The 17,999-nt window shown below is 41.9% G+C and overlaps 2 protein-coding genes across 3 annotated transcripts; both read left to right on the forward strand.

Annotated features, from left to right (window-relative positions):
- The first annotated feature begins 102 nt into the window (after positions 1-102).
- On the forward strand, positions 103-8,142 carry LOC127952468 (ATP-dependent RNA helicase DDX42-like). 2 transcript variants are annotated; one of them, XM_052550918.1, is made up of 18 exons: positions 103-248; positions 606-830; positions 1,078-1,237; positions 1,315-1,376; positions 1,547-1,583; positions 2,094-2,246; positions 2,873-2,977; positions 3,062-3,181; positions 3,272-3,448; positions 3,625-3,753; positions 3,857-3,956; positions 4,250-4,297; positions 4,419-4,516; positions 4,608-4,884; positions 4,991-5,217; positions 5,303-5,413; positions 5,628-5,732; positions 6,739-8,142. In XM_052550918.1, the coding sequence occupies exons 2-18, from the start codon at positions 616-618 to the stop codon at positions 7,297-7,299; spliced, it is 2,685 nt and encodes an 894-aa protein (XP_052406878.1). In that variant the 5' UTR covers positions 103-248; positions 606-615; the 3' UTR covers positions 7,300-8,142. The 2 variants fall into 2 exon arrangements, with proteins under 2 accessions (XP_052406878.1, XP_052406879.1); XM_052550919.1 differs by lacking the exons at positions 103-248; positions 606-830; positions 1,547-1,583 and having other exon boundaries at positions 1,169-1,237.
- Positions 8,143-8,401: 259 nt separating this feature from the next.
- Positions 8,402-10,286, forward strand: LOC127952471 (zona pellucida sperm-binding protein 3). Its single transcript, XM_052550922.1, has 8 exons — positions 8,402-9,003; positions 9,073-9,194; positions 9,264-9,367; positions 9,436-9,613; positions 9,678-9,795; positions 9,861-9,946; positions 10,019-10,107; positions 10,179-10,286. Exons 1-8 carry the CDS (start codon positions 8,434-8,436, stop codon positions 10,244-10,246), a joined length of 1,335 nt encoding a protein of 444 aa, XP_052406882.1. The 5' UTR covers positions 8,402-8,433; the 3' UTR covers positions 10,247-10,286.
- The last annotated feature ends 7,713 nt before the right edge of the window (positions 10,287-17,999 follow it).

Consider the following 17,999-nt stretch of genomic DNA (forward strand, 5'->3'; position numbering starts at 1 on the left):
TTGTACCATACTTTACATTAACATTATCATTAACTGAAAAAAAGACGAGGATCTGGCAACACGACATTCACGTTCTACACCAAATGCGTCGCGCTAATTTTACCAAACACAAAACTAGTCCATTGTAAATGACGTAATGCACAATCTCCAAGAAGTGTGCTAGATAGCCTGAAGTGGTAAATACGTTGTGGATAAATAAGGTGTCCACCCACTTTGGAAGATCGTTTTCGTCACGTCACCTGAAACAGGTAAACAAACAAAATGTAAATAAATCCAGCTTTTACGCTTCGATGCATGCAACGTGAAAATAATCGAAGCATAATCCGTTTAACGTTACACAAAAACATTAGCTAGAGGCCTCTCCACGGCCATCAGCGCAGCATTACGAGACACCGTCTCCTACTTGCTGTTTGACCCCCAAATATTGAGATATTAGTATGGCAAAAGACAGCAAAGCTGCTGAGAAATATCTGTAAGCAGCGCGCGAGCAATAAGACTTTGTACTTGTTATGCTTCAGTAAATTAGCTTGATTGGCGATATACAGATTATACACTCTGAATTTAGCTCACGGGTTTTAATCCCTAATCTGCCGCTGTGTTTGCAGCCCAACAGCCATGAACTGGAGCAAGGGAGGCCCGAGTGGCAAGCGGGGCTTTGGATTCGGGGGGTTCTCTCTTGCGAGTGGGAAGAAAGAAGAACCTCGTCCTCCCCCGAAGACCCACTCTGCTTTTGGAGCTTCAGGACCATCGGGTGGATATGGCAAGAATCAGCAGCTTTCGTCTTTTTACAAAATAGGAACAAAACGAGCCAATTTCGACGAGGAGAACGCGTAAGTACTTAAAACGTGACCACTTCTACACTGAAAACACTGCTAAAGGGACAGTTCATGCCAGAATGATAACTGCAAAATCATTTCAATCTAAAAAAAAATCTCATTATTATGTGTATGTGTTTCAGTCACTTTCATTCACTTCTATTGCTGAAACCAAAAGGTGCCTGAGAAGTTTGAGTAAATGAGTTTTGGGTGAATGAAAGAGGCTTTTACAGTTATTGCTTGAAATGTATTTTTTCCGTAGTTATTTTGAGGATGATGAAGAGGAGTCTAGCAGTACAGATCTGCCGTATATACCGGCCGAGAACTCTCCCACTAGACAGCAGTTCAAGTCTGGAGGAGGAGGAGGAGGAGGCTCAGACAGCGAGGATGACCCTCTTGATGCTTTTATGGCTGAGGTGGAGGTGAGAGCTCCTGAAGTGATCTCTTTTGAGAAGAGGCACTGGACATTGCATTAATTCTTGTTTTTGACTTCTTTCAGGACCAAGCAGCAAAAGACATGAAGAAACTTGAAGAAAAGGAAAAAGAGAAAAAGTTAGCCAAGTAAGATTCTGATATTATCACAGCATTTTTCTCAGACCGTTCATCCAAATAATATATTTATAGCAGAGAAGATTGGAATGGAAAGGGGGTTTATGGGTAGAATATGGGCTTCTTTGGGTGATTGAGCGAGTCGCAGGGAAGTTTTTTTTTTCTCCGCTTGTTTCTTCCAGGGGTATACGGGATGACATCGAAGAGGAGGATGACCAAGTGAGTGACCCTCTTGAAGTTACTGCCACCACCGTATCTTTTCCACAGCGATGACTGTGCTTAACTCCTCTGTCTATTTTTCTTTCTTATACTCTCTATATATCTACATCAGTTTACAGACTGAGCCATTCAAAAGTACTTTTCGTGATGGAGTAGGTGTTGTTTTTAAGCTTTTTTTTAATGCAATCTTCAGACATGTTTTCTGAACCAGTTCATTGGTTCTCAGTTATTATCTATTGTCTTTAAATGTTTACAGAAAAAGTGATTCTTTTGTTATTTGAGTCAGTGCTATGTGTTAAAACAGCAGTGATGTCATGGACACCGCCTCAGTGCTCAGTAAATTGTTGGTTTCATTCTAAATATTTGTGTTTTTAACATGCCATGTTTTATTAGACAAGTTGATTTCGATGCACTCTAAGACAACATTTAGATGACTTTTTTTATGTTCAGCAGTGAAGACCTGCTGCTGCTGCCTGTCTTGATCTAAATAATTTTTTGCATTCTTTGCAGGAAGCATATTTTCGTTACATGGCGGAAAACCCAACAGCTGGGCTGACCCAAGAGGAAGATGAGGAAGAAGTGGACTATGACAGCGATGGCAACCCCATTGCTCCTACTACCAAAAAGATTATCATGCCTCTGCCCCCCATAGACCACTCGGAGGTAGTTACTACATTTCCCTACAGTAATTGTTGCATCAGTGTCCTTAATTATATAGACTGCTGCAGGAATGGCATATTGTTGTAGGCCTGCTCAGAGGTTTTTATGATAAAAAGCTAATAGTATTTTTTGGATTATTGCCAAAAATAAGCTCTGTGAACATTAAAGATGTGATCCTTACACGTTTGTGCATTAAGATAATCTTCACAAATGAGCACAACATTCGAAGCTTAAATGCAGTTGTCAAAAGACAGACAACCCTTTAATCTTCATTTAATCCTTTTTAGCCAATTTTGAGCAACCACCTCTTTTTTAAGACATTGAAAAGGCTTAAAAATCAACAGTGATGTATTACTTTTATATGTTATGTTTTAGAATAAAACGTCAAAATATCTTCAGCTTGTGCTAACAACGAAGCTTGTTGCACGCATTTGCTCCATTTAAACAAACTTACTTAAGAGGTTTCCCAACTTCTGCTAACTTGTCTCCATGTTTTGGGAACCATTCCTGCAGCTCTATAGATAAGCAAGTGCGTTTATTAGATTGCTCATATCAAGAAGACCCATGTATATACATAAAAAAATGTATATGTAAGCAAGTGCAAATCTTGAATAGTGTTCTGTCTGTAGATTGACTATCCTCCCTTTGAGAAGAACTTCTTTATTGAGCATGAGGAACTCAGCAGTCTGACTGAGGCCGGAGTGGTGGAACTGAGAAAGAAACTCAATCTGAAGGTCACTGGCAGCACATACAAACACATACACAAATGATCGTTCTCTTTCTTTTAACCCACATTAACCCATATTCAAAATGAACAGGTTTCAGGTGCAGCCCCTCCTAAACCAGCCACCAGTTTTGCCCACTTTGGATTTGATGAGCAGCTCATGCACCAGATCCGTAAATCTGAGTACACTCAACCCACACCCATCCAGTGCCAGGTGAGCTACCAGACCCTCCCACAAATTAACCTGTGGTTGTTTAGGTATCGTAATGTACAGTACATACAGTAATGTGTGTTGTTTCACTAGGGTGTTCCAATAGCTTTGGGTGGCAGAGACATGATTGGCATTGCCAAAACTGGCAGTGGAAAGACTGCAGCTTTCATTTGGCCAATGCTGGTGCACATCATGGACCAGAAGGAGCTGGAGCAGGGAGAGGGACCCATTGCTGTGATCGTCTGCCCCACCAGAGAGCTCTGTCAACAGGTTTAGAGAGAAGGACAAAAATACTCTTTTATAAGGGGAAAAGGTGTAAAAGATGGAAGGAGATGATTGGGCAAAAGGATCAACTGGTTTTCTCATGTAGTCTTGGTCATGAATGAAGTTTTTATAGTGTGTTTTGGCTTTCAGTCACTTTAAAAGTGCTTTTCTGTGTGGCTCAGATCCATTCTGAATGTAAGCGCTTTGGGAAAGTGTATGGTCTCCGCTCGGTGGCAGTATATGGAGGCGGCAGTATGTGGGAACAAGCCAAAGCTCTACAGGAAGGAGCTGAAATTGTTGTCTGCACCCCAGTAAGAACATCTTATCTTTTGATACCCAGCCCCGTTTGACATCTTTCTGTTTACTCGAAGGGTTCCTTCGTTGGGTGTACTGTTAAAGGCTCTTCTCACATAGGGTCGCCTGATTGATCACGTGAAGAAGAAGGCTACATCTCTGCAGCGAGTGACCTACCTGGTGTTTGACGAAGCTGATCGCATGTTCGACATGGGCTTTGGTATGTGTAAAATGTCACTTTTTTTAGGTTTAATTCCACTAATTTGTGCTCAGTCAGTGCATTTCTCAACTGAGATTTCATTACCAAAGTATTGCATTAAAGAAGTCTTTTACTCACCCTCATATTTGATCAAACCCACAAGACTTTCATTCAGTGTTTCATTTGGAATAATGAGGGTGGGTAAATACAGAATTTGACAGATTTCTTTTTTTTAGCTTGAACTATTCCTTGATGAAATATAAGCACATGCTTATTGTGATGCATTTCATTTAAACTCGATTTGTATTACACAGAATACCAAGTGAGATCCATTGCTAGCCATGTCAGACCTGATCGACAGAGTAAGTATCTCTCATATTTATATTCATTTGCTACTTTAAAGCACTTATACATTCTTGCATTTACCCAATCCAATGCATTTATTGTACTTACTAGCTCTTCATGACCTCTGATCTCTCACAGCTTTGTTATTCAGTGCAACATTTCGGAAGAAAATTGAAAAGCTGGCGCGAGATATTTTGGTTGACCCCATTCGTGTTGTGCAGGGAGACATAGGAGAGGTGCATAATCAATTTATTATGCAAGTATTTAAAAATGCACACTGCATTATCTATTTAACCTCTATTTACACCTCTTTTCTCCTACTCCCAGGCTAATGAAGATGTCACTCAGATAGTGGAAGTGCTGCATTCTGGGCAGGAAAAGTGGGGTTGGCTGACACGCAGGCTGGTTGAGTTCACCTCAGCTGGCTCTGTGCTCATCTTTGTCACTAAAAAGACTAACTGTGAGGAACTGGCTACAAATCTCAATCAGGAAGGTTATAGCCTAGGGCTGCTGCATGGAGACATGGATCAGAGCGAGAGGAACAAAGTCATCGCTGATTTTAAGAAAAAGAATCTGCCCATATTAGTAGCTACTGATGTTGCCGGTTAGTTGTTCTTACTTTATCTGTCTAGTTTTATCTGTTCAGAGTAAATGAACTTTCCATTTGTGACCTTTTATGTATTAATTCAAATTTGTCTTGCACTTCTCAGCTCGAGGGTTGGATATCCCATCTATCCGTACAGTTGTGAACTATGATGTAGCACGAGACATTGACACACATACACATCGAATTGGTAGAACAGGTCGTGCAGGAGAGAAGGGTTTAGCTTACACTCTGCTCACCTCTAAAGACACTTCATTTGCTGGTGACTTGGTTAGAAATTTAGAGGGAGCAAACCAGAGTGTTTCAAAGGAGCTGATGGACCTGGCAATGCAGGTAAAACAATGACCTGAATACAACATGTTTCACAGACTTGCTCAACATCTTCACATTACTGTTGTTGTTTTTTCTTTTTCTCTAGAATCCCTGGTTCAGGAAGTCCCGCTTTAAGGGAGGGAAAGGGAAGAAGCCAAATATTGGAGGTGGAGGCCTGGGTTACAGAGAGAGACCAGGCCTTGGATCTGAATCCACTGTTAGTTTGACTTTACTTTTGCTTGCTTGCTTTATGTATTTATTTAAAAAAAAATATATATACATATATATATATATATATATAATATTTTCTTCTGCCCATCCCCCATGTTATTTTGTTTCCAATTATTTTTCGTAATTACATACAGAAACCACAGCTAATTAATAACTAATGATTTTATTATATTTCTAAAATCTTAAATTTATTCATACAGGAGCGCAGTAGTAGTTGTGGTTCTCCTCTTGGTAACTATGAAGCCTTCAAACCCTCCACTGGGGCCATGGGAGAGCGTATGTCTGCCCTGAAGCAAGCATTTCAGGTACATTTTATCATTATTATTTATTTATTGTATTTTGTCTTGGTCACATCTTTCACCGAATTTCTTTTGCCACCCACTCTTAATGAAGTGGTTTATCAGCTTGATTGTGTTTTTGGGGTGCAATGTAACACATGTTTATGTTTAGTTGTTAAAAAAAGCACATTATTTTAACATATTTGACATTTTATTTTACACCGCTGTTTCTGTTCTCATTAGAACCTTCTGTTGAGTTCCTGGTTCTATGAAGCCACTCCCTCTACATAATACATAATTGTGCTCTGATTGGTTAGCTTTACACTTGGTCCGGAAACATCACGTGCCCTTACCATTACCATCCCATGGACAGTAGAGCCGCACAATTAATCAATTTTCTAATCACAATCACAATTATGGATGCCACAATTACATAATTGTTTCAAAGTGGCAATTAATCGTTGAAAGTCCACTTATGTTATTCTGACTGCTTCAGATGCATTTTTTTCTGCATGTTAGAAAGGGTTTTTCCAATGTTTTAGCATAAGTATATAATTGTAATAGCATTCCTATTTTTATATAATTTAAAGAAGAAACCAACTTTGACATTTGAGGCTTAATACTATAGAAAAGCACATCTTATTTAATATAAAAATATAGCATGCAGTTGCATCAATGGCATAAACATCATTCAATGTAAATTGTGATAATCGTAATGAATAATCGCTATTACAATTTCAAGGGAATAAACGACAATTACAAACGGCAGCCCTATTGGGCAGGTTGACGTTAACATCATGGTTAGTGATGTCTCAATCCTGGGAAGAGGCTTGTTGTGGTCCCTACCAGTCTTTTTTTTAGTCCTTAAACAGTGATTTCTTTGCATTGAACTTTGAGAATTATTTATGCTCTAACTAACTTATGTTGAAAAAGTGAAATCACACTCAACCACCCCTTTAAATTCCTCAGTAAAGATATATAGTTGTATGTACCAATTTCTGGATTTTGTTTGACTGCTCTTGCTTTCCCTCAGGCTCAGTATAAAAACCACTTTGTGGCAGCATCTGGTGTTCCTCCAAAACTCACCACAAAGTCCAGCAGCTCCTCTGGGTGGACCAGTGCGGGGAGTCTAAGTTCTTTGCCTTCAGGATCAGGAGAGGGGCCTGACGGAACTCACATCTCCTACTTGCCATCGTCCTCTTCCTCATTTCCCTCCATGCAGCCACCCCCTCCCCTCAGCTCGGGCACCAAAATGAGTGGCTTCAGCAGTACAGGCTCCCTGAGCTCAATTTCAGACTCTAGCTCTTCTTCAAAAGAGGGATCCTGTAGCGATAGGAATGCTGACGACAGGGGTCATCGTGGAGATTGTTATCGTCACAGTGGCAGGCAAAGTGGTGGAGACCGTGATCGCTACGCAGAGAGGGACCGTCATAGTGACAGAGATCGTCACAGTGATAGTCGAAACAGTGAAGGGAGCCATAAGGACAGAGAGGGACGGTCAGAAAGAGATGACGGCGAGAGTTCAGCGACTCATAAAGACAGTTTTGCAGTTCCTGATCCCCCCAAACGTAAGAAAAGCAGATGGGACAATTAAAGTGTACAGGAAAGCAGCTGTCAACTGTTCTTTGATCAGAATACAAAGCTGACCCAGTCTCCCTAGCAGTGTCTTTACCTGTCTGCTTGTCTTTTTCGTCTTTATGTAAGATGAAGCTGTTTTAATGGTGCCTAGGAGACTCCCACTCCATCACCCTTGTCATTTACCAGGAATAAATGCATCCATTACAGGCTGTTTCTGCAAGTTAGAATTGTGAATTGGCAAGATGAAAAGAATGCACCATGAGCCTATGTGTTGTGTTAAAGTAGATGTGACTGTTCAGTGGCACGCTAGTTGTTTCTTTCTGAAGAAACTAATCAAATGAGAAATGTTGGCTGTGTAACAGAAAAAAAGAAAAATCAAAACCTCTTTGTTAATAGTTGCCAACCTTTTTTCTGTGTGCGCACTGCTTCACAAACTATTTTTCAACGATATATTTAGTTTAAGACTTTTTCAGACATTTTCCAGTGTGTTTTAATGTGTTTTGTTCTTAATGTCCATAAACGGGTTTCTTTCAGCATGCAGTAGTTCAAGCTGAAGGAAGGAAGTCTACCGTAAATCCACACACACTGATCAACCTAGTCATAAAACAATGGGAAGGAGAAAACATTTTAGTGAATCTACAATAAAATCTATGTACTACACTATGATCTTGCATTGCCTTGCTCCATTTCCATCTCTTGTGAAGATTGATGTGCTGATGTTAGGCAACCGTGTCACAATCTAAACCTGACTGTGTAGAAACATGATGCTCTTTATTATTTTGAATACTCTAGTGAACAATTCTGTCTGTGATCATGTTTCTGAATGAATAAAAAGAGGACACAAAAAGGTTTAAAGGTTGGTTGTGTTTCAGAGAATTTGTCATTTTAATTAAATTATTTAATAATTTGTCATTAAAATAAACAATTATTTGGTATAGCTTCTAATACAACATGTCCTTAAATGGGGCATAGTTTATTTTGATTAAAGAGAAATAAATGGTTTTCACCTGTGACAAATTGATTGAGTAAATTAGCTGGTATAGAGGAAAATGATGCTTGTCACGAGAGAGGCGGAGCCATCCTGATTTTCAGCTGAATAAATTTGGATGGTGGAGCACTAAGGCATTATCAAACTGCAAGCTTCACAAGAATGGGGTTTGGGCAAGTTGGATTTGCATTGGTGTTCCTTTTTGTGCTGGGATTTTCTGAAGCACAGTGGATTCCCAGCGAGAGAAGTGATTGGACCCCAGGCGACTTTATGCCTAGGGCAAAAGTTCAGAAGACCGACTCTAGGATGCCCCCAATTCCTAAGAAACATGGCCCCAGTAAACCTGCATCTGCCCCACAAAGATTTCCTGTCCAAACACCAGCCAAGAGTGACTTTAGGAGGCCTTCTCAAGATGTTTTTGGTGTTCAGTCAAAAGAACAGATGCTGGGTCCAGTGACAAAACTGACATGGCAGTTTCCAAGCCTGCCAGAAGAACCACAGCAGCCAGTCATCCCTTTTGATCCGCGTCACTTTGTCCCTCCCAACAGCGTAGCGGCTCAGTGTAGAGAGGGTTCCATATATGTGGAAGTCAAGAAAGACTTCTTTGGGATTGGGAAGCTAGTGAGCTCCTCTGCTCTTACACTGGGAGGCTGTACTGCAACTGGAGAAGACCCTTCTGCTCAAGTGCTTGTCTTTGAGTCTGGATTGCATGGATGTGGCAGTGTAGTGATGGTGAGGTTTCAATGTTCCCCTTCTGTGGCTTGGAGTGTTTTGTGACTAACAGGACTCGTCTATCTTCAGGTGACTAACGATGAGCTTGTCTACACCTTCAAACTTCTCCACACCCCACAAGAGGCTTCATTTGGTGTTCCTATTGTTCGGAGCATTAGTGCAGTGGTTGGAATCGAGTGTCATTATTCAAGGTGAGGTCAGGGTTCAAGGCTGCTGATGTACTGAAATCAGGGTAAGGTGATAGTTTGACTCCCTTGCAGAAAGCATAATGTGAGCAGCGATTCCTTAGTGCCCAGTTGGGTCCCATATACCTCTATGGAAGCTGCAGAGGAGGTCTTCGTCTTCTCCCTCAAGCTCATGACTGGTTGGTGTACCAAATGCTCTTGTAACTATCCAGTGCTTGTGAACCTGTTCTAAAAGTTGTCTTTGTAGATGACTGGAGATTCGAGAGGCCTTCTAACCAATACTTCCTGGGTGACATCATAAACCTTGAAGCATCTGTGCTTTCATACAGCCATGTTCCCATCCGTGTGTTTGTGGACAGCTGTGTGGCTACAATAGTCCCTGATGTCACATCTGTCCCCAGATACTCCTTTATTGAGAACAATGGGTAAGTGGTGCACCTCATGTCTCCCACACTAGGTGTATGAAGTTTAACCTGGTTCCTCTCCCAGGTGCCTGGTTGATGCCAAGCTCACAGGCTCCAGATCTCACTTCATGCCTCGAACTCAAGGTGACAAGTTGCAGCTTCAGCTAGAGGCTTTCAGGTTCCAGCAACCAGACAGTGGACTGGTATGTGACCTGTGCAATGCTTTATTTGATGTGCTATCATGATCTACAAATGATGGTCTCTGCAGGTTTACATCACCTGCATGGTGAAGGTGGCCGTAGCAACAACGACTCCAAATCCTGAACAGAAAGCTTGTTCCTTCTCTGCTAATGGGTATGATTCCCCCACCTCCTAAAGTGTACAGGTGACTGAGGAAATGCTTTTAACTTAAGGGTGTCTTGTCAGTTGGGTGTCTGCAGATGGTTCTGACCAGGTGTGTGGCTGCTGTGACTCCACGTGTAGTACCAGAAGAGGAAGTGACCAGCCCCATAAAGGTCGGATTAGTTTAGGTTGACCTTTATTCTTTTTATGCACCGCTTTTTCTAACTGCTTGTTTGTTCCTCAGATCTGTGGTGGGATAAATCCTCTGTTGGGCCCATCAGTGTTAAGGAATCTGGCCATGGCCAAAAATAACTGGAAGTGCTGTGACTTTATTAAAATGATCTTAATGGGTTGTTCATTTGTCTTGCGCTTTTTCTCCCTCAAATCTACAATTTGAATCAGTTATGTGGCTTTTCTGGCACTTGCATACGAGCCAAACTGCTTGTGACCACTCAAGCTTACCATCTTGAGTGTCTTATAAAGGGGTCCTATTAAGTGGGGGTGTGACCTAGAATTTGTGCATTTCATCCAAAGTGAACACACCCAGCACAGTGGCCAGCCATTTATGCTGCAGTGCTTGGGGAGCATTTTGGGGTTCAGTGCCTTGATCAAGGGCACCTAATTTGTGGTATTGCCGGCCTGAGATTCAAACCCACCTCCCTGGGGTTAGGAGTCAAAATCTCTAAACACTAGGCCATGACTTCCCCAATTCTGCTCCCTTACATAGTCTTGATTTTGTTTTGGAGGTTTACAAGAACAGGATCTCAAACTGCCAGAAATAAATGCAAGTTAGAATTGTGAATTCGTCCCCTTGGAATTATAAGGTTATATCTGACATTTTTGTCAATTGAGTTATTCCCATATTGTTATTCTGTGACAATTTATTTACATTATGGGATTTTTTTTTTTTTTTTTATGTTGTGAAGCTCAATATCTCAATGATGTTTTTATTAACAAGATTCGGGAAGAGCACATCAGATACTTAGCCTAATTGACAAACGTGGACCAAAATCAAGTAATCAACCCTATAGTATAAATATAGCTGACTTACCTCTATCCATTGACGATTTATCAGCATGCTGGTTCGCTTCGTCTATCACCTTATCACAGACCCAATTTTCCTACGAACGAAGAGAGCTATACTGGGGATTTATCAGATCTGCTGCTTTTGCCGGACCCGCAATCAATCCTACCCAGCCAAACACGGCCATTGACCACCATTAAGCATCATCGTGACAGCTGCTCTCCTCGCCAAGCCACACGACACGTCATGGCCAATTGACCGTGCAAGCTCCGAGCTCGCCTTGCTCGATATAACGATCATGCCGCCCAAAGACCGCGCTCTCCTTGAGCGCTGGATTGCAGAAGCAGCAGGCATTCAACCAGCCAGGGCCACACCCCAGTTCCCACTGCAGCAAGCCTCTCTCACTTCCCGTCGTGGATCAGCCTTTCACCGTGGCTTTTCCGCCCGAGGCGCAGTTCGAGGCCGCTTCCTCTAGTGGCGCAGACGTAAACCAATACATTTTCACGTGAAGACGCTAAAAGCAGGTTCGCGGCTAAAGTTTGTTAAATGAAGTCATGACGCAGGTCTGTCTTCTTCTACTAGTGTTTTATGGCGGTTTTGGAAAACCAGAGTAAAGGTGCATTACTGCCACTTGCTGATGTGTGGAGTGCACATAGATTTGGAAGATGGACACAAACGTAGTTCTGTCGGATTACGATGCCATTTTTAACCACGAAGCCTTCATCCTCACTGAAATGTCCAAGACATTACATTCGCCTTACCGTGCACGTTTAAACCTCACTGAAATGATACAGACCTAAGTTTCATGATAGGTAAAAAAAAAAAACTATCGATTGCCTGAATGCACTGTTAAGTCGCTTTGGATAAAAGCGTCTGCTAAATGCATAAATGTAATTTTAAATGCTAATTTCCACGCAAGTTTTCTGGCAGGACCAATTTATTTAGGGACCTATTTCACCATTCACTGGCGTGATCACTCAAAATTCATTTAAAACACAACTGCCCTCGTGTTTTGACGCAGGACAGCAAGTGTTAGTAAAATGTCTGTTGCCTTTTTAGGACCTTAATACGAAAAACAGGCAAGTAAAATATCTTTAGAAACCACTTGGAAGCGAATAACACATAACTGCTATTAGCCCATTTACATCACTCTCTTACTTGATCTTGACAAACCGTGCATCAATTGAAAGTATAAAGACTCTAGCTTTGATATTTGACAATTTTTTTTTTTTTTCATAAAACATCACTTCAGTGACAGTTATTTAGTAATTTATGTCAGGAAAATGATTCTGATTCCTGAACAATAAATGTTGAAGTGTCAGCTCGTGGACAAATGTTGATCATGTATCTAGTCAGAAAGAATCATGAGCAGAAACATTTTATTTTGGCTTTGTAATTTCTGTCTCCATGCCAAAAACGGGGGGTGACTGGTCAGGGGTTAACGTTACTGCTATAATCATGTCTTTTGGTACAACGTCTTACAAGACTAAACATGCTTCATCATTTTCAAAAGCCTCTGTTTCCACAGTCCATACTGCAACGTGAAAACAGCGTTCCAAATGTATCCGCTCTGGAGACCATCTAAAAAAGGCCGGAGGCCAAATGAGAGGAAAGATGCTTTTCCAACAGGAACATAATTATGTGGACAAGGCTTGAGGAATTGTCAGATCAGGCAACCAATTGCTAAGATGGAAACACAGTAGGCTACCCATTCATTTTTAGCTTGCCCCATTAAATGTTACTAACCTTTTTACTCTTCCCGCAGCCAACATCTACAACAGCCGAAACAAGCTCCGCAGGCGACCCAAGAAGCTATCTCTCCTCCTCTTCTAATGCTCCCCTTTACTTCTCTGTTTTCCACATCTCCCCACTGCTGCTGCAGTGTCTGCTCCCGAAGGAGTCTTTTCCGTATCTCCCCACTGCCGCAGCAGTGTCTGCTCCCGCAGGAGCCTTTCATCAATCGACATCACCTCCGCTTGAAAGTTATGCCATGCATCCTAGGTTGCAGTGATCGTATCATGTATCGACGATAGCCAAGACGATATTAGGCTCATTCTCCAATCAACCTTTTTTATTATCATTATTAGGCAGCCTACCATAATTCGGCTATCAAACTGCTCCATTATCCCATCTCAGCACTGCATTTCACGCTCGCCTGTGCTCTCAAATGATGATTTAAGCCTGTAGCCGGCTAGGAATTCTCCATCCACAAATAGACATACATCGTTTGCAGATATAAGGTATTCCATTGTACTTTAACAGGTAATCCGATACGTGCCATATTTTAAACAAGCTCTCATTAATGGAGTTTAATGCCACAGTTACGTTAGAATGCATCTCATTCTTGTTTTCGGGGCGGCGCGTCAGTCCCATCATGAGGCACGTGGCCCGGAGTGCGTATGACCAAGGCATCAGTTCAACTGAACTCACTCCAAATATATGAACTTACCTGTTTTTTGAATACCTTATATTTAAGGCATTCGTTTACATCCATATTAGGGTTAAATCGTTGGACTTTAAATGAAATCTACTATTGTTTTTGCACCGTTGACTGATTTTGCAGAACATTTAGACTGATAACTTCCGTGCGCAGATGCGGAAAATTTGTCACAAGACAAGCGAGATGACAGTAGTGCCGACTAGATGAACTAGTTGTCTTAAATATATTTTTTTATATTTAATGCCAGTTTATCAGTACGTCTGTAAGTATATTTGCCAATTATGGGTGATTCCATAGGCTCTTTTTCGTGCACCTAAATGGTTAAATTGGCAAATAGTAAGCTCTGACAAGAATAAAGAATCTTTCTCTTACTCCACCCATGCACGATTATATCGTCGATATGTACCATTGATCTCACGTGCTGACAATATGACTATTTGACAATGACCACATCACTGATTCTTAGCACCGGTACACTGGGACAGGAAATTCAATTTATTTTTGCACGCTAAATTTAGAATACAATGACTGCACCAAGATTTTTCTGACTTGTTATCGGAAGCAGCGTCTACCCTCGTAGACAACCAAATCGTCCTTAGTATTGAACTCACTGTCAGGTGCTGTAAGAGTGCTCCCGGTTGAGCCAACCTTTGCCTTCTCCATTCAACTATCAGCAAAGCTTACTCGTATGACATCCCGAGTATTTATCTCATGTCAGATGCTGCAAGAGCTTTCCCGCTTAAGCAATCTTGGACTTTCCATCTGACCGCAAGCGAAGCTTACCCGACTAATGCCCAATTAACCCCCCAAAAAATAAAAAATTATTTCAGTCAGCGACACGTACCTATTGAACACCGAGTACATTGCAGCTAAAACAAATTTTCCCTCCGATGGCAAGACGTACCCATCCAATATCGCAAATTAAGCTTCCGCCGAAACACCAACGGGTGCTTCGCAGATAAAACAATCTCAATTTTCCCTCTGATGATCGTAGAGACTACCCATCCGGTGTCACAAATTTAAAAAATAAACAAATAAATGAATAAATAAAAAAAATAAAAATGAAAACACCGGATGCCGGCCATAGCCTCCCAGCCAGATAACCTTACTTTTTCTATCCTATGGTCGGTGAGGCTTCTCTCTTCGAAGCCAGGAGCTCGAGCTCCCATCGGATGCTGACGAGAGACTTCCGGCCAGACAACCACACCTTTTCCATCCTGCGGCCAGCAAGGCTTACCCGTTCATTGCCAAGGGCTCACACTCCCTTCGGACGTAGGTGAAAGCCCCTGGCTACCTTTCTTGCCATTCTGTCTTACGTACGGAGAGGTTTACCCATCCAATGCATGGAGTCGGGGCTCCCATCGGATGTAGGTTAGAGCCTCCCGGCTAGACAACCTTACCTTTTCCATCTTTTGGCCAGCGAGGCTTAACCGTTCGATGTTGGGAGCTAAGCTCCTGTCGGACGAAGGTAAGAGCCTCCCAGCTAGACAACCTTTTCCATCCTTCAGCCAGAGAGGTTTACCCATTCGATGCCGGGATGTAAGCTCCTATTGGACATCGGTCAGAGCCTCCTGGCTAGACAACCTGACCTTTTCCATCCTTTGGCCAGCGAGGCTTAACTGTTCGATGCGAGTGCTCCCATCAGATGCTAACGAGAGCCTCCTGGCCAGACAACCACTACCATTCCACGTAGTTAGGGTCGCAAAACCAATCTACCCAATAAGTAAGCCGTCCGATGCCGCAAGTACCAAACACACAAACAAACCCTCCTTCCATTCTAGGGGTAGTCTCATGCCGTGAGTAGCGAACTCCCATATGACGTCAACGAGAGCCTCACGGCCACACAAACTTACCTTTTCCATCCTATGGCCTGCGAGGCTTACCCAGTTCTTTCCGGGAACAGGAATTCCCTGTTGGATGCTGGCGAGAGCCTCCTGGCCACTTAATGTTACCTCTTCTGTCTCACATCCGGAGAGGCTTACCCGTTTGATGCATGTGCTCCCTTCGGACGCCGGCAAGAGCCTCTCGGTTAGGCAACCTTACCTTTTCCATTTCTATGGTCAGTGAGGCTTACCCGTTCGATGCGTGTGCTCCATTCGGACGCCGGCGAGAGCATCCTGGCCAGACAACCTTTACCTTTCCATTCTACGGTCGGTGAGACTTAACCAGTTCGATGCGCATGCTCTCTTCGGACGTCGGTAAGAGTTTCCCGGCCATGGAACTTACCTTTCCATTTGATGGTAGGCGAGGCTTAACCATCCGACACTGCCAAAAAAAAACAACCTCTCAGCTATCCTCATGTCTTTTAACCCCACCTTGCGAGGCTTACCCGTTCGATGTTCTGAATATGATGCCCCATCGGATGCCGCAAGAGTCCTCCCAGTCGGGTTTTCCTTTCCACTCTCCCCGTCCGGCGAGGCTTACCCGTCTGATGTGTGCGCTCCCTTCAGACGTCTGGCGAGAGATCTCCCGGTCGGGTCTATACTTGCCGGCTGCAAGTGAGTCTCATCCATCCAATGCCATGAGTCGTGATCTCCCTTCGGATGTCGCCAGAGTCCTCCTTGTCGCTCAGCCCAAATCTTTTTATCTGATTCAAATATTCAAACTGATTCAAATATTCCACCAACGTTAAATAGTAATGACTTTATGAATTTCTTCCCTGATAAAATAGATAACATTAGAAATACAATAGAGAATGTAGATTCTACAGCATCTAACACTTCAGTTTCATCCATCGCACCCAAAGATAAACTGCAGTGCTTTACAACCATAGGACAGGAAGAACTAAATAAACTTATCACTGTATCTAAATCCACAACATGTTTATTAGATCCTGTACCCACTAAATTACTGAAAGAGTTGTTACCTGTAGCCGAAGAACGGCTTCTCAATATCATTATCTCGTCGTTATCTTTAGGTCACGAAACCATTCAAGCTGGCGGTTATCAAGCCTCTTATTAAGAAACCAAAACTAGATCCTAGTGTACTAGCAAATTAGAGGCCTATTCAAATCTTCCATTTATGTCTAAAATTTTAGAAAAAGTTGTGTCTGCTCAATTGAGCACCTTCCTGCACAAAAATGATCTGTATGAAGAATTTCAGTCAGGTTTCAGGCCCCACCATAGCACAGAAACTGCACTTGTTAAAATTACAAATGACCTGCTTCTTGCGTCAGATCAAGGCTGCATCTCATTTCTAGTCTTACTTGATCTTAGTGCTGCGTTCGACACCATAGATCATGACATACTCATAGATAGATTACAAAACTATACAGGTATTCAAGGGCAGGCTCTAAGATGGTTTAGATCCTACTTGTCCGATCGCTACCATTTTGTTTACTTAAATGGGGTGTCATCTCATTTATCATCAGTAAAATATGGAGTGCCACAAGGATCCGTCCTAGGTCCCCTTCTATTTTCAATATACATGTTGCCCCTTGGTAATATTATTAGAAAATACGGAATTAGCTTCCACTGTTATGCTGATGATACTCAGTTATATATCTCAACGAGACCAGATGAAACTTCTCAATTATCTAAGCTAACAGAGTGTGTTAAAAATGTTAAAGATTGGATGACAAATAATTTTCTCCAATTAAATTCGGATAAGACAGAGATATTAATTATTGGACCAAAAAACACTACACAGAATCTTGTAGATTACAATCTGCAACTAGACGGATGTACTGTTACTTCCTCTACAGTAAGAAATCTGGGTGTTATATTAGACAGCAATTTGTCTTTTGAAAATCATATTTCCCATGTTACAAAAACTGCAATCTTCCATTTTAGAAACATTGCCAAGCTACGAAACATGTTATCTGTTTCTGATGCAGAAAAGCTGGTTCATGCATTCATGACCTCTAGACTGGACTATTGTAAAGCACTTCTAAGTGGTTGTCCTGCTTCTTCAATAAACAAGCTACAGGTAGTCCAAAATGCAGCAGCTAGAGTCCTTACGAGGTCAAGAAAATATGATCATATTACCCCAATTTTACAGTCTCTGCACTGGCTACCTATTAAGTTCCGTATCAGTTACAAATTATCATTACTTACCTATAAGGCCCTAAATGGTTTAGCTCCTGCATACCTAACTAGCCTTCTACTACGTTACAATCCATCACGCTGCCCAGGGTCACAAAATGCTGGACTTTTGGTAGTTCCTAGGATAGCAAAGTACACTAAAGGAGGTAGAGCTTTCTCACATTTGGCTCCCAAACTCTGGAATAGCCTTCCTGATAATGTTCGGGGTTCAGACACACTCTCTCTGTTTAAATCTAGATTAAAAACGCATCTCTTTTGCCAAGCATTCTAATAATGTATCTCTTAAATTGTGAGTGTAGTTGCATCTGATCAAATGTGCATTCTTATTCATTAGCTTGGGTTAAACTAATTTTACTTTGTTGGATCAGCAACTATGATAATGATGTCTCTATTTTGTTTCTATGTTTTGCCACGGGATTTACATCCCATGGTTACTAGGATTTACACAAGCTCCAATCTGGATCCAAAACACCTGAGAAGAGATGATGCTGACCCTCAGAGGACCTCAGATGATGCTAACCCTGAATCAACAAACAGACCTAACAAATATTGTTACAA

The sequence above is a fragment of the Carassius gibelio genome, chromosome B3 (genome assembly GCF_023724105.1).
Source record: "Carassius gibelio isolate Cgi1373 ecotype wild population from Czech Republic chromosome B3, carGib1.2-hapl.c, whole genome shotgun sequence".
NCBI lineage: Eukaryota > Metazoa > Chordata > Actinopteri > Cypriniformes > Cyprinidae > Carassius > Carassius gibelio.

Excerpts from the sequence above, each read along its gene's own strand:
- LOC127952468 (XM_052550918.1), top strand. The coding sequence starts at position 616 with ATGAACTGGAGCAAGGGAGGCCCGAGTGGCAAGCGGGGCTTTGGATTC. Across the intron at positions 3,182-3,271 it reads CCACACCCATCCAGTGCCAG|GGTGTTCCAATAGCTTTGGG; the intron begins GTGAGCTACCAG and ends TTGTTTCACTAG. Across the intron at positions 4,517-4,607 it reads TGCAGGGAGACATAGGAGAG|GCTAATGAAGATGTCACTCA; the intron begins GTGCATAATCAA and ends TCCTACTCCCAG.
- LOC127952471 (XM_052550922.1), top strand. The coding sequence starts at position 8,434 with ATGGGGTTTGGGCAAGTTGGATTTGCATTGGTGTTCCTTTTTGTGCTG. Across the intron at positions 9,796-9,860 it reads AGCAACCAGACAGTGGACTG|GTTTACATCACCTGCATGGT; the intron begins GTATGTGACCTG and ends TGGTCTCTGCAG. Across the intron at positions 9,947-10,018 it reads TGTTCCTTCTCTGCTAATGG|TTGGGTGTCTGCAGATGGTT; the intron begins GTATGATTCCCC and ends GTGTCTTGTCAG.